Below are 15616 nucleotides of genomic sequence, written 5' to 3' on the forward strand. Positions count from 1 at the left end.
GGGCTAAGTGATGCAGTCTTGATGGGTGCAGCAGGTCCCTCCAGCCACTTTATGCTAAATAATGCGGCACCGCCCTCTGCAGATTTGTGAGACTAATTAAAGCTGGCTGCCGTGTGGGACATGAACTCAGCGTCTGACTCCCTGCTGACTGCCAGGACCTTTTAGAGCCGGGCTCAAAACCCACCGCCGCATCTCCGCAGACAAAAGGCTTTTTAATACATTTGTAGGTCAGAGCTCGGTGATGTACCAGACCTTCAGGAGACAATCCAAAAGTGACATTTTTAAAGTGATCGAAATTGGCGCATGAAAAGAAAGAAAATCTGCATGGAGAATGTATTTGGTTGTTTTTTTATCTTGGGAGAAAAGTGTGAAAAGTCAAAATCGGTCACGGAGCTTTCTCCTCCAGAGAAACTTTTAGCGGCGTTCACGGCGCTGGAGCCGGCACAGAGAGGAAGACGGAGCACCAAGTGAAAAAAACGGAAAAAGCGGAGAATTACACACAGAGAAATAGAAAGCGTGGCATAATGACAAGAAAAAATGAGAACAAATGTATGTTCCTCCACTGTTTTATGAGCTCCACAGACTAAATTTACAGGGGAACGTCAGGTTGAGTCGGAATCAAGCCTGCGCTGCTGGTTTATATTATATAGGATGAAACAAATAACAATAATATTTTAAAAAATATAAATCCCCCAAATTCCCACTGAATGTGTGTGAGAGGATCAAACGAGGAGCGCTGGACTCCTTTCTGCAGAGCAGATGGCAGCACTTCCTCCGGCTAGATAAATTCTTGACATGGGGAAGGAAATCTGTCAGTGGGACGGGGAAGGGCATGGTTCCAGAGAAACCCGGGACAGGATGGACACACAACATGGTAGTGGGAGAGCACCAGCACTGTCACAGCCAGTCCATATAGGCTGATTTCAAAATCCGCCATGAGGGGTGGCTACACGCCTCATTTCCTGCCCTTTTGCCCCTGCATGTGACATATGTGTTAAAAAAAAAAGCATTTTGAAATTGGCGGCTTTTCTTTTGTTTTATCTTCCTAGCAACCACTTAAGTTTTTGCTCACCTGGGGGTGAAGAACAGATTTCTATCATTTTTAGAACAAAAAGCAAAAGTAAATTTTGGTATTTCCTTGGCAACTGAGATTTTTCGTTACTTTTGTCGTATCATATGTTATATTGTTTCGTCCTGCTTGACCCAGGGATTCATGTATTCGTTTTTGAAATATTTCAGTAAAAACGGTTGCAAAAAATAAAAGACTTTTGTGAGCCACCCATACTAGAACTTCTAAGCCCCCCCCCAGTAGCTTCCCAATGATGCTCAAAGGTTAAGGAAGGGGACAGATCAAAATCTTTACATTTGTAGCTGGAGCTAAAGATGCCTTTTCACAAGGTCAAATGCCAATTGAAATGATGTTGTGGTATGGAAGCATGTGTGTCTCACATTTCAAAATAAAGGTCTATACCAGAAATGCTTTTTCATTTTCACAATATAGCTGCGTCCGTTGGCTCCAAAATAAAATGAAAAAGCAATCTTTCTTTTTCTTCTGCATCACCGCTCATTCTGTCACTTAATTAAAATGATAAATATATAATATAAATGTATACAAATATATAAATAAAGCTTCGGGATTTATGTGACAGTTTTTGAGCGGTGGATTTGAAGGCGAATATGCAATCCCCTCTTTGCATAATTAAGTGACAGAATGAGCGGTGTTGAAGAAGAAAAAAAAAATCATTTAGGAGGATTGATTTTAATTTTATTTTTGAGTCAAGAAATACAGCTTTATTGTGAAAATGAAATGCATTTCTGGTATAGACTTCTATTTTGAAATCTGAGACACATATACTTCCATAAACTGGTACTAAAGGTGATTTTTTTTTAATTCAAGACAACAGTCTCTTACTGAAGTCAAAGGTAAATGAAACTGAAGCTAAAAAAGGTTTTACAGTTTCTGTTTAGTGTTTTTCTCCAATAGGGTTGTAAACTCATGAATCGGCCTCATCTCTTGCTTGAATTTGTTTTTTTTTGGGAAGGCGGTTTCCTCTCTGGATCTGTTCCTTTAGCTGCTGTAGCTTTCAGTGACGATATCTGCTTCTCTTCAGACCTTTGTTGTACTTTTCCTGCCAAACCAATAACAAAGTAAGCCAAACCGGGGATGCAGGCGTTACGTCTTTGCAGCACCAGGAGGGTTCAGACGTCTTCATGTACAGATTCACACTCTTTTCTGAAAAAGTAGCATCCCGGTTTGCAGGCGAGAACAGGACAGTAGAAATAGACGTTGTGATTTATGGATCTCTTTAAGTTTTAGCGAGTGGCTGTTCGGTGACCCTGCAGGATGCTGGATTTTTGGTTTGTTTGCACCGTGTTCTGTGTTAGGACGTTTTTCTGGATGCACTTTCCAAGTATAAAGGAGCTATCATATTCCTAATGTTGTTCACCTCACGCGGCACATCCTGTCTAAAGAGAGAGACAACTGTTCCATTCGACAAAGTTTGTAAATCAACTATACCAGATAATATATAAATTAATTTCCGTATTATAAGCCGTTACTTTTGTCACACGCTGTCCATCCTGCGGCTTATTCAATGATGCGGCTAATTTATGCATTTAATTCTTTTTCTTTAATTATACTTTTTTTCTTACCGCCGCTAGGGGGCGCTGGAGCAAAAAGGGTAAGAGTGAGACAGGGACAATACGGAATGTGTGTCGAGGAAGACGCAAGTTTAATGTAAATTCCCGCTTTGTGAAGTAATAGCAGGAACAGACCCTCATCATGGAAAATGCAAGAAGAAATGCAGATGACGATGCAGCTTTTCCAACAGGTTTGGAAAAGCTGGTCTGCTGCGTGACCGGGAGTGAATTTACCTCGGAGCGACACTGACGACAACGAAGGAGAGACAGAGACAGTGTGGCCAAGAATTTCTGACGCTATTCCAATCCAACACTGAGGAGGAAGACTTCCATGGTTTCAGAGGTGCGCCTATAAGTTTCTGCTGCTCTCAGTTACTTTTGCCGGTTTGTTTTTTCAACCAGAGCTGTTACTACCATGTTGCTGCCGTGTTACTGCCGCGTCACAGGCACTGTTTGGAATAGAGCTGTGACGGTGTGGGGTTTTTGATCACCGCGGTGATGAAGCAGCAGGAGTCGCGGTGTCTGGACTCTTGCGACCTCAGTTACCTGGAGGTTCATACAGCCACCTTAAAGGGAAGTCATGACAATGGGACGTACCATTGTGGTGCTAGGGGTAAGTGTATCATGACGTATTTGTAACAGTCAGACTGGTACACTGGTACAGACTGCAGACAGCCTATATCCACCCGTAAGTACTCAAAGTGCATATCATTTACTTGAATAAGCTTAATTGAATAAACCTTTATGACTGCCTTTCAAAATAAAAGTACTTTTGCAAGAGAAACCTAAGCTGCACACCTTTCTGTGCCAAAGAAGCGTTGGGTTCGTATTTGTCCACCAGAACCTGAACCTGCTCCGCCTTGAGGGGGGGGTAGAGGATCTCATTCAGACGAGGGTCCCGCTGTTTGCTGTTGATGAACTCGGTCATCTGCTCCACGGTGAGGTACGGTCGACTCTTCGCCCCGCTGCGGACAGACACCAGATGTGAACACGAGGGAACATTTGGAGAACCGACAACACAAAAAAGAAGGAGAAATGAGGGGGGGGGGGTGTAATTAAGACTGTAATAATCTTTTAAAGGCTGTGAAAGGGCACATGAATAAATGATAAAAATGTGTTATTATTAAAACGCCTCTCAGGTCTGTAACTGTTCCAATAAATTATCTTCTCCGTGGCCTCACACGACGTCCCACTTCACTGGGATTAAAATCTCGATTTATGAGCGGGGAGGGGCTCCCTGCCTCAGGTGATCACCACGGGGAAACCTGCCAAAGATGCAAAGACCGCTCTCACATTTCAGAGAAGATGTGGTCCAACTCAGGTCGGGGGCAGATGTTGCTCAGGAACATGCTGTAAACCTCTGGGGTGAAGTCCTCCTGGGGGATGGACTCGTTCTGTGGATCACAGGCATAGGGTTAGGGGGGGGGGGGGGGGGGGTCACGTGACTTCAAGAAAATAAATCCCTTCATTTTGTTGAACGATTGTTCACGAGCGACGAAGTTCGTTCTGTCTTTCCTTCTCTGGGGATAGATTTTCTACGTGAGGAATTAACTGGCTTCTACGCAGCACCAAGAAGTTTTTTTTTCCACTTCGTCATCGTTAGCTTGATCATTCGGCTGTTTCTGAAGCACAAAGAGCCGCGCGCTTTTATTTCCCCGCTCAGCCTCAAAGTCTCACGCGTTCGAGGGGCCCGCCGGGATTTCAGCTGAATTCACGCTTGAGCTTCTGCAACATGGCAGCGCCGGAGAGAAGAAAGAAAACCCTCTGGAGCTTTTCATCTCAATTATTTTAGCTGAATTTGTTTTATCTCCACAAACACTTTGTCCCTCCCACTCTACACAAAACAACTGTTGTTGTTGTAGACATTTACATAAACCTCCATCATTCATGTTCTACAGTTAACACAGAAAGATCACTTTGTATTTAAATTACTTCACAATTGATTAAAATCCAAAGTAGCCTTTTAATGTTTTTTGTTTTTTTTAAAGAAATAGGCTTTATTTCAAAAGGTTTGACCCATTAGGATTGCTTGCTACTTCTAATTTTGCACATGATCAGTACAAAAAAATTACTTCACCCTCCTTTTGGACGTTGGATTGTTTTTACGATCTAATATTAAGGCCACCAATAAAATAAACTAAATAAACAAACAAATAGATGAGAATAAAACAATTAAATTATGAGGCTGCAGTTAGAATTTTATATTGTAATAGTCATACTTAAAAAAGAAAATTACAGAAGGCTTTTCAAATGTTTCAATGTTTCTTCCTCTCTGAGTCCCCGGAGCAAATATGCCACAGTGAAGACGCATTTTCCTCAGAGGCCGCCACCTTAGTGCCAGCGAGAAACAGAGCATAACCACAGACTATTGGAAAGCAGAAGCGGCCGGGGAGGGGCTGGGGGTGTGTGCAAAAAGGGATGGGGGGGTGCAGGTCTGTTAAAAGTCAGCAAGTCATCCACAGGACTTGAGTTTAAAATAGGCCGTGAAGGAGCTTTTGCCTTTGCTTGTGTATTTGAGGGATTAGCAGTGATATCATTTAGCTGTAATTACTTATGAAGCAAATCCCAGCGGACCACCCCCCCCATGTCTGTGCCTGTGTTAATTATGTGCTGCTTGTTTTCCAAGCTTGTGTGTTTTGTTTGCATTCATTAGAGTGACTACAGCCTTGCCCTCGTGCTCGTCTGCAGCATTTCTGCGCATGGTTCCTGCTGGTTAAGAGATTCTCCTGGATCAAAAGATCACGAATCCACGAGATTCACAAGACATAATCCTCTGACACAACCCCTCTGCTCATTATGTGCTATCTTTTGTACATTCTACAAATTTAAACTCCCATTAGGAGTTTCGATCCATTGCCTCCTGACTCCTTGAATATCATTGGAAAGATGTGGCTTATGGTTTATGAACAGTGTTAGCGCGGAGAGCTCGTAAAAGTGGGGTTTCTCTGTTCCTCGCACATTTTTTACCAGAATGTTGTAAAAATGTGAAAACGTGAATCTCTGGCTTAAGATGAACCAAACAATATGACACATGACAGGAACATCTTAGGAATGTGGGCGTGGTTGACAAAAAACCTCTGTTGCCAAGAAAATCCAAAATCGTACTTTTGCAGATTCTTCTAAAAATTACAAAGACCTGTTCGTCATCACCAGACAACCAAAAGATAAAATGGTTGCTATGGAGATAAAATCGTCAGTACGGAAGAGGATTAGGGCCATGGAAAAAAAAGTGTATAGAAAATTCTGACTTTAATCTCAGAATTCTGACTTTTTTCTCAGAAATTTTACTTTAATTCTAACCTTAATCTTAGAATTCAAACTTTAATCTCAGAATTCTAACTTTGTTCTCATAAATCTGACTTTTTCTCAAAATACTGAGAAAAAAGTCAGAATTTTCTATGCCCTTTTTTTCCTTTCTCCGGGCTCTTATCCTCTTCCGTTCATCAGAAAAGCCGGCGTTTTGATTTTTTCGTTATGAATTCCTCCCACAGTTCTGACTGGGGTGGCAGGAACAGAGTGAGGGGGTTTGTAACAGCTGCTCTGCCAGCGAGGGTGGGTCAGGAGAGAGGCAGCGAGGGCACCTGAAGGCCACACCCCGCCGCTCGCAACAGGTGTGATGGTAGTGAGAAGGAATCTTACAGTTATAACTGTACACACGAGGCTTAACAAAAAGCAAAATGTCTGTCAGCTTGTGTTAAGAACTTGATTAAGCAACAATTTAGCACTTCCAGGGATGCAAATTGCGTGTCACATTATTATTGTCATCCAGAAAAAGTGTTGGGAATCCGATGACACTTCTGTGCACAAAGGGGCGGCTTGTCTCAGGAGAGATCTTAGCACAAATGGAACCACTTCAGTTATCTTCATCGCTCCATTTGGGTCTGTTTGCTTCATTATTACAAAAAGTATGAAAACTACACGGAAACAAGCAGCAGTTTTTAATGAATGAGTGTAGAAAAGGAGTTTTTGGAATAGGGAATCAAAACATCTGAGGACGCAGCTTTTGTGTTTACAAAATCCAAATAAATAAGAAAAGAGAGGGAAAAAAGGAAGGCTTTGATTTTCCGTCTTACTCTGCCAGAAGGGAGGTTACAGCTTTCCAGAGCTGTCTCCACTCGCTTCCTGTCTGCTGAGAATATCCTGAAGATACTGTAGAGGGGGGGGGGGACAAAAACATAACCTCATGAGTAAAAACAGAGAATGCCACACAAGCAGAGAAACTCATTCTCCAAGGCTGAGTAAAGCTTTGAAATGACACCATGAAGGCATCTGTGCAGCACAGTTCCACTGTCATGGTGGTTGGAAACAAAAACTACACAGAAAATGACAAAAAGACAAGAGAAAATAACATTTATAGGATCTACTGGTTCATTTAAAAGCAGAATAAGGAGTTTTAAAATCATTTACAGTTTTATGTTTTTATTAGCCGCAGGGAGTGAATGTGCCAAACTAAAGAAAAACTCGTTCAAAGACGTAAACTAAGAGATAAAAAAATGCATAAAGGACAATTTAATACAAAAAATAAAGACTAAAAAGAGTGCAAATTAACTTTTAAACTACCCAAATCATGCAGAGTGTGCGGTGATTGGAAAAATACAGGAGGTTAAAAAGGCTTCTGGCGCTGCGTCACATTGTCCTTATCGTTTTCATTAACGTTATCACGCCGCCGTACTCATCTGGGAGCCGCACAAATCTTATCTCAACAGTTGCGCGTACATAAACAGACGCCATGCAGTCATTGTGTTTCTTCACAATGACTGCATTCAGATTCAGAAAGCTGCTGCAGCCTCGCGCAGCTCCTCTCAGCGCCGCCGTCGCATCAAATGCCGCTGCTGCAGATTTATCCGTTGTTTGATTCTTGCTCGTAAATACAATAAATCTGATTTACGGCTGTGATTCTCTGTTCATGCCAGCTTCTGCAGGATTGTTTAGCTTTTTTTTTCCGTTTGTCACAGTCGGCTCGCTGAGGTCTGTCTGCGCAGATCCACCAGCGCAGAATGTATGCTCAGTGGGAGCCGGGTGTCAAGCTGACATTAGTGTAGCAGACATGTCTTCCCAGCCAGGAGGTTAATTCCCTAAACGGCAAGGAGTGCATCTCTGCGCCTCTGTTTTGACACCCGCTGTTCTCCCCGGTGGGAGGTTATCGCAGGAGTTCACGGCTGCCTGCCTGGAAGCTCGGCTTCCGATGGCCGCCGCTCTGGATGACAGGTCGCCATTTCTGTGAACTAATAAAAGTCCTGCATACATTCAACAGTTGTGCCATTAGAGGCTTTAGATAATTTACAACCCTCGAGGGGATAAATACAAGAATGTTCTTGCTTGCACGTGTGCCACAGAAATGTTTGCTGGAGTGAGGAAATGCCAAGAGTACAGAAAAAAGGCATTGATCAGAAAGGAGGAGGGGGAGAGGGATGAGTCAGACAGACTTACTTCTTGACAGGGATTCGTCCCTCAGGGTTGAGCTGCAGCTTCAGTCGAGTGTATCTGCATTGGATGGAGAACACGCCTCAAACAACATGAAGCAGCGGTTCTGCAGCGATGTTCACACTCACATGCATTCTTTTGCAGGTGTGCTACTATTGCTAAGCTAACAAGCGTCTGCACAGTTTGGATTGAGGACGGAAGCATGCATTTGTGCAGATCTGTGAGCAACGACGTCCTTGTTTGCACTGCAGGCTACACTTGAGGTCGATCATGGAGGCCTTCAGCTTTGGGAGACATGCAGCCACATGGGCAACCCATGCTATAAATAGCTAAACTGCAACAGGAGCTATCAGCTTTAAGTGGCTGGCGGCTAATAATTAAAATCCTCTGCAGTGTCCACTTCATCGAGCAGACTGGCTGCCCCAAGGAAAGTACCAGAGACTAGGATGTTGAGGCCAATTTGACCTAAAATGTGCTCTGAACAGAATTAACTTGATGCAAAAGCAGCACCTGGTGTGAAAACCCGGCTTATTGATGCTGGAGGTAATCAAAAGAACAACTTCTGCTCTATTGTACTGAACACAAAAAGACATCTAACAGCAATCAGCGCTTTGAAAGCATGCTGGGAAACATTGACCGTCCCCCTCCGTCCCTTCAATCTTATGAGAGTCTTGGAGCGCCTGTGGAGAAACATCGGCATCACTCTGCAGCAGAGGTGGGGAGCAGGAACTTGACTGTGAAAGCTGCAGTCTTCCGTTCTTTTGGGTCGTCTCTGTGCCATGTGGGCAACAGCAGCTTTTATTGTCTCATAAGTCAAATACCCTCCCAGCGGTGTGAGTTAATAGTCTCTTTTTTTCTTTTAAACAGCAGGCAGATTGGGAGTTGTCAACAATCCATTCCAGGAGTTTCCTCAAAAGGCTTTACTCTGGATTTTTGAAGGAGCTTAGTCTGAAGAGATCCAAGTTGTTGCTCATCACGTGAGTAAATCTGCTGTGGACCATGGACCAGGTCTAGGTCCATGTAACACGGCGAGGAGGTGTGACGACAGATGTTAAAAAAAACTCACTTGACCAGTGATCCACTTTTATTTTGTTTAAAAGAAAATGGTTTAAAAAGCTTTAACTTATGCTGATGATACACACCTCTACGTCATTGACTGTATCAGAGAACTGGATTGCGTCCGAATTCCTTCCCTAACCCCTACATAGTGCGTTCTGCATTTTCTAGTGCTGTCCGTATCTACAATTCCAAAATCCAGTGTCCTAGTTATTTCCCAGAAGTCTCTTCGAAAAACCAGTGTGCATCGATGTTCATTATATTGGCGAATATATAACAATATTTGACTGTATTTTTTTAATAAATCATCAACGTTTTTCTCTTCAGAAGACAGTGGACTCATAAGTTATCATCCGAAAACGCTCACATTAATTAGATTTTAACTTTATGAAATTAATGACGTCATATCCGCCGTTTAAAAATAAAAATTGTGAGCATGATCTCCAAATTGGTTTTAAAATTCAGGGCACTACATAGTGCTGCACTATATATTTTTTTAGTAGTTAGAGGTCAGGATTGGAATTTGGACATAGCCCTGGATTGTTTGGCATTCCAAACAAGAAGTTATCACTGGCTCCAACACGGCCAAATTACTCAGTCATTCTATTGGTCAGAATAACCGATCTGATACCTTTTTTCTTGATGATCCTCCTGATATTTCTTCTGTAAAGCAAGTTACTCAAGTTATAAGCTGACCAATCAGATGCCTCAATAAAAAAGGGTGGAGCCTTTTGGCCCCCATTTTCAAGACGTTGGGGTGGGAACTTCAAACAAGCTCACTCCTGATTGGGCAGATTGGTTGCTATAGAAACTCAGACTGACTCAGACGAATCACTGCTTACTGACTATGTCTGGCTCCAACATGGCGGCGTCCGGATTGCAATAAAAAAAATGGCATTTTCAATGGGTGACGTCACCGACATTCAGTCCATTTCTCAGGTACAGTCAATGCTCCACATCTAATTAAATTAAATTCCACAAGTTTTGGAGGTTATCGTGTATCGCAGTTAACCCGCTTCCCTGATGTTTTTCAGTGCAGTATAGCTTTTTATTTTTAATACAGTGTGTAAACCATTGTTAGTCTCTTGTGCAGAATGCATTCAGTTTGTCAAATCTACATGAAGCTTCAATCACCATCAGGTCTATGTTGTTATTCTATAAAACTGGACTTTTGAACTTTAAGAGTTTAAACAAGACAGAAAAGTGTGAAAATGTTCATGTCTGACTGAAAGAGGTATTAAAGTGTGTGGTGAGGACTTTTACAGCATTAAAAATACGTAATTGTTGTAAAAAATGAAGATGACTACTCTATAGATTATTTTTGGTATGTAACTTCAGCGATAAAGGAGGAAACACTAATGACTAAATCTGCACCAAAATGAAAATTTGAGGCAGAGTAAAAATGGAAACATAAACCGAACAGTTACTGAATATCAAATGTGCATGCTGAGTTTTTTAAATCATTTTTTAACTATTGCACACTCTAAAAAGAGTATTTGGGTCGTAGTTGGAAAGATAAACTTTTTTACATTGATTAAACTTAATTATTTAGTTTGGTGAAAATAAATCATTTTTTTGAGTTCATTCAACTTAAGAATAACACGTAGTTGGTTGTCTGACATAGTTATTTTACTTTCAATCAACTTAATTGAATTAAGATGGTGTAACTTTGGTGTGAAGCTGTCAATGTGTCATGATGTCATAACGTAAGGCAGCACAAGGAATTGTGGGATACCATTTTCTGTGCCTGTCTGGGCAGATTGGGGTTTAACTGTGAGTTTTTGTCCATGTGTTTTGTTGTCTCGCTGTTTTACTCTGTTTTAACTAGTAATTTAAACTGTTTTTTAGAGTTTGGGAGAGGATGATGACCAACCCCCTTTGTGCGGAAAGACACCATATGTCCCAACAATAAAGACAGAGTTCATGATATTTGAGGTCCTGCCTTGTAGTGTGAGACATAGCTTAGTAATTCATGTCTTTGATATGGAAATTTCAAGGCCTGTTGGCTCAAACTCTTATGTAAGAATAATTAAATACTAGAGAAAAATATATATATTTAAGAACCAAAGGCAGAAATTCATTATACTGGATAAATGTATTATATTTAGTTAGGTCAACGTGTTAATTTAGGTTGTATAAATAATGTAAAAAAAAAGAAAAATTAAGTTAGTTCAACACATTAAAATGAGTTGGAAAGACATAAAATAATAAGTTGAATTAATGTAATTCAATTACGTCTTACCAATTGAAATGATACATTTAAGTTGTATCAACTTTTTTTTCTTTTTAGAGTGCGTAGTCTTGCACAAATTGCAGACATGCTTTTCCATTTTCTTTTATCATTCCAGTTGCCGATCCAGTTTTTCATTTCTGTTTTCCACAACACTAAACGGTTGGTCATCTAAAGCAATGAATTCTGGTACTTTCGGCTTCCTTTAGCCAAAGAAGGAGTGCTGCTAGCTTTCCGTTCAGCTGCTACAGGATCTTTTACTCAGATTTGTCGTGCTTTTGGCTTTTACATACTTAGGTGGAAAAGGTTTTAGCAGATGAACCCCCTCCTGATAATTTGGTTCCACATTTGCTGCAAACTATCATTCTTTTGTCACTCTCAATCACTTTAGAATACCTCAGCATCTTACAGAAGTTGCAATATCATTGATTAACTAAATCTTTCTTGCGTCATCGCATCACAGGCCACTATTCAGCTTTACTTTAGCTAACATCCACAGAAGGCCGAATGTGGCTTTGTTTGCACATATTTAGCGCATCCCTAGTAATTGCAAATGTGTCCAATAAAATGTTTAAGTGTTGGCTTTTATTCCTGCAGAAAACTTACACCTTCTCCAGGCAGGTCTCTCTTGAAGAGTTTTGCACCAGCAGGTTTGATGCCAGCTTGAAGAGCTCCTCTGCCCATTCCTGCCAAAGGTAAACACACAAGTCTGCAACTCCCAGATCTCTAGTGCATTTCTGTGTCAAACACAAAAACACCACGCTTTTCCCAGCCGCTCGTACCTTTGCGATCTCCTCCTGAAAGGCCATGAAGTTCAGATAGGTGATGTTAACCATGTCCGTGCCGCTCACCACCGTCAGCATCCTGTTTTCCAACTTCCCCACCAGGGTGCTGATGTCCAGCACCTCACGGAGTTTAGCGTCCTTCAAAAGAAAAGAAAAAAAGCACCAACCGATGCTCAGTTCCAACTGAGAACATTTTCAGGTCATGGTTTCTCGAAGTTGGAAATAAATCAGTCACATTTGCATCCTAAGAACTAACAGATCAAACAAAACTTCAAGTGATGTAAAACAGAGCGGAAAAAAAGTGTTTTTTTTCACCTATATTTGAGGAAGTGAAATGAACAATGTCGACATGTGTGACGTGTAGCAGAAGCGAGTTAACATTTAATGCTTCAGCTGATTTACGGGACGTTAGCCCGACACGGACTGGCCAAGTAGTGTGACCCAAAAAGTCCAAAAAAGCAACAAACAAGGCAGCTCAGAAATAAAAGACGAGACATTTGTAGACTTAGAAGTAAAGCTGGAAGTCTCAGTAAATTCCCTTGTTTAAGGCTAAAATCCAACAAACCTTCATTTATAATTGTTGCTTTTAAATGAATCCCTTGATATTTTCAACTCAGACTCCTTTAAACCTTTTTTGTTGTTTTGCTTTTACTTTTATTCGGTCTCTAGCAGCAGTTCTGCTGAACACGGATTGTTTTTTTTCTTCTTTCCTTCTGCGCTTTTAAGCAAAAAGATTTAAACTCCTCTTCTGGATTTCAATCTATCACCTCCAAACTCCTCCAGCATTACTTGGAATTTACTTGGGGGAAAAAATGATGGATTATAAAATGTTTAGATTTTTAACAACATTGGCGTGGTGAGCTCACTAAAGTGGCGTTTCCCTGTTGCATCCCCTTTTATAACCAGAATTTTGCACTGCTAAAATGCAATAGATGAATCTCTGGATAAAGCTGAACAAAACAATATAACATGTGATATGAATATACTATGAATGTGGGCGGGGCTAACAAAAAACCTCCATTGCTATAGAAATCTAAATACGTAACTTTAGCCAATTTGTTGAAAAATATATAGAACTGTTCTTCATCCCCAGGTGACCAAAACATCAAATGGTTGCTATGGAGATAACACCAATAAAAAAACGCCATTTTGAAAAAAGTTTTTTTTTTTTTTAATTGAATTTTTCATGTGCAGTTTTGACCAGGCAGGCAGATGGGGAGAGTGAAGCAGCAAATCAGCCAATGGGGGTATGGGGCCATTTCTTTTTTATCTCATTTTTTACATTAGAAATAAATTCAATAATTTATCGAGAGAAATATAGTGATCCTTTATGCTGCATAGAGAAATGCTTGAAACTGATGAGCAGAAACGTCAGTGTCCAGACTTCCATTTGTTCCATTTGCATCTTCAGAATAAAAATAATCAGATTCTTTTGATTTCAGCAAAAATGCAGGAGGACAGCAGCAGCCCAGTTTCCCCTGTAACTGGAGGTATTCTGTGATTTACCAAGGAGAAATACTTCTAACTAATTTCAATAAATGTGCAAGTAAGCAGCTCATCTTTAGTGCAAAATCATAGAACACAGACTAGCTTGCCTCAGAGAATAGCTCTCCTCTCCGTATGCAGGAAACGTACTAAATGTTCTTTCTGGGCTAATTAACACAACAAAAAGCCCTGCAAGGGATTTTGGAGAGAAAGCAAATGAGCTCTTTCTAATTTACCCAAATCGAAAGAGAAAAAAGAAGAAGAAGAAGCATTGTGCTCTGTGTCATGTTGATATAATGTGAGGTTTAGAGGCAGCCATTATGATTGACTTTCTGAGATTTTTTTAAGAACATTTCCACTTTTGGGCTGTTCAGGCTTGACCACGAGAAAGCCTCCATTTGCTGATCGAAACCACTGGTCACTTTTAACGGTTTAAAGCGTAAAAGCTGCAATGCAATTTGCAGAATTCCTCGGCTGACCGCCAGAGAGGAGACGCTTCTCAGAACCGACAAGAGAAGAGTCCAAGGCTTTTTTTCTTTTCCCGCCAATACTATTTGATCCTGTTTTGATGTAGCCTTTAACTGATCGTGTCGCTCGTCTCCTTACATGCAGCCAGTCCTGATCTGTGAGGCGGCTGCAGATGACACTTCCACTGGAGAGACATCTGCGGATGCAATGGAGGAGATTTGGATGCAAGGCTGCTGGACAAGAGCAGAGCCGTAAAGATGAAGAGGTGCAGGAATAAAGCTGTGAACGGAACGCAATGAAAAAACGAAGGGGATCAAATTTAATTGCTGCTGGTCCCGTTAGGGGTTCCTAATACCTCACAGGAAGGAAATTTGGAGGAACAAAGAGAAGGTGGTGGGCTATGGGCCACCAGAGGACGGCTTTGGTGTTCTCAAATTAAAAAGCCCCAAAAGATAAATTAATGGTTATTATTTTAACTGCAAGACTATGCTGTTTTAGCAATTGTTTTTATCTACTGCACGTTTTTGTCAAAGTAAATGAGCGCCCCCTCAACAAAAGGATGACGTCACAGCAGGAGAAACCATGGAAACAACAGAATGGGGCTAAATTCTCCCATGGGGCTCCAAAAAATGTTTCCGAATCCACTAATGAAACAAAAACGCACATGTTAAAGATATCCAAAGAACTTGTTGAAATTATTATGGGATGCCAACAAGACCTATGGCTTGGTGGCCATTTTGTGGTAGATTGTGAAAATTTGTGTTATTCTAGTTTTTGCACAGTTTGGGAAAATAAAACTTTTGTTTAAGCAATTTTTACCAAGAATTCACACCACTGGGTTAAGTCTACAACCACAATCAAAGTTTCATTGACCTTTGACATTGGAAAGGGCGCCGCCATCTTGAATATTATAAAATCAATCCCCTTTGCCACCAGCTCAAAATTGAAACTCCTCCTGGGGGTTTCAATGTATCACCTCCTAACTCCATGAGCATCAGTGGAGAGATACTTGAGAAAAAAGGTTGAAATTAGAAATTGGAGTTTTGTAGTGTGGCGTGATTTTAGCATATTAGGAATGTGGGCGTAGTTTGCAAAAAACCTTTGTTGCCAAGGAAATCCAAAAACGTACTTTTGCAGATTCTTCTAAAAATTACATCAACCTGTTCGCCACCACCAGGCGACCAAAAAATAAAAATAATTGTTGCTATGGAGATGAAGCCAACAGAAAAGGCTTTTTTCATGGATTTGTCATGTGCAGCTCTGATCAGGGTGGGAGGGGCAGAAGGAGAGAGTTAGGGGCGAGAGTTAGCCGCTCAGCCAATGAGGGCAGGTAAAAAGGGTGTAATGGGGGGTGGAGTGGGGTGAGGATCAGTAGCGCCTTTGGGCCACACAACGGCGTGTTACGGCTGTGGCCGCAAAATAGTTTTTTTTGCACTTTTGGAGAGATTTTTTGTATGTTTTCTTTTGTTTTCTGCTGCAGTGGGAGGTTCTGTCTTTCCTTTTCATCCCCTCCTATAGTGGGGTGCAG

The 15616-nt window shown here is 41.2% G+C and overlaps 1 protein-coding gene across 3 annotated transcripts in view; it reads right to left on the reverse strand.

Moving 5' to 3' along the window:
• The window catches only part of plcb1 (phospholipase C beta 1), a 125593-nt gene that overhangs the window by 37805 nt on the left and 72172 nt on the right, over positions 1 to 15616 (reverse strand). For all 3 annotated transcript variants that reach the window (XR_002872859.1, XM_023952846.1, XM_023952847.1), the window contains exons 4-9: positions 12133 to 12273; positions 11957 to 12036; positions 8071 to 8124; positions 6714 to 6789; positions 3934 to 4034; positions 3439 to 3605 (exon numbers count right to left, since the gene is read on the reverse strand). Coding sequence is in view for 2 of the 3 variants with exons in the window: in XM_023952846.1 (XP_023808614.1) it covers positions 3439 to 3605; positions 3934 to 4034; positions 6714 to 6789; positions 8071 to 8124; positions 11957 to 12036; positions 12133 to 12273 (619 nt within the window). In the remaining variant the exon portion in view is untranslated. The remainder of the gene's footprint in view (positions 1 to 3438; positions 3606 to 3933; positions 4035 to 6713; positions 6790 to 8070; positions 8125 to 11956; positions 12037 to 12132; positions 12274 to 15616) is intronic.

Source organism: Oryzias latipes, chromosome 24 (genome assembly GCF_002234675.1).
Source record: "Oryzias latipes chromosome 24, ASM223467v1".
Classification (NCBI taxonomy): domain Eukaryota; kingdom Metazoa; phylum Chordata; class Actinopteri; order Beloniformes; family Adrianichthyidae; genus Oryzias; species Oryzias latipes.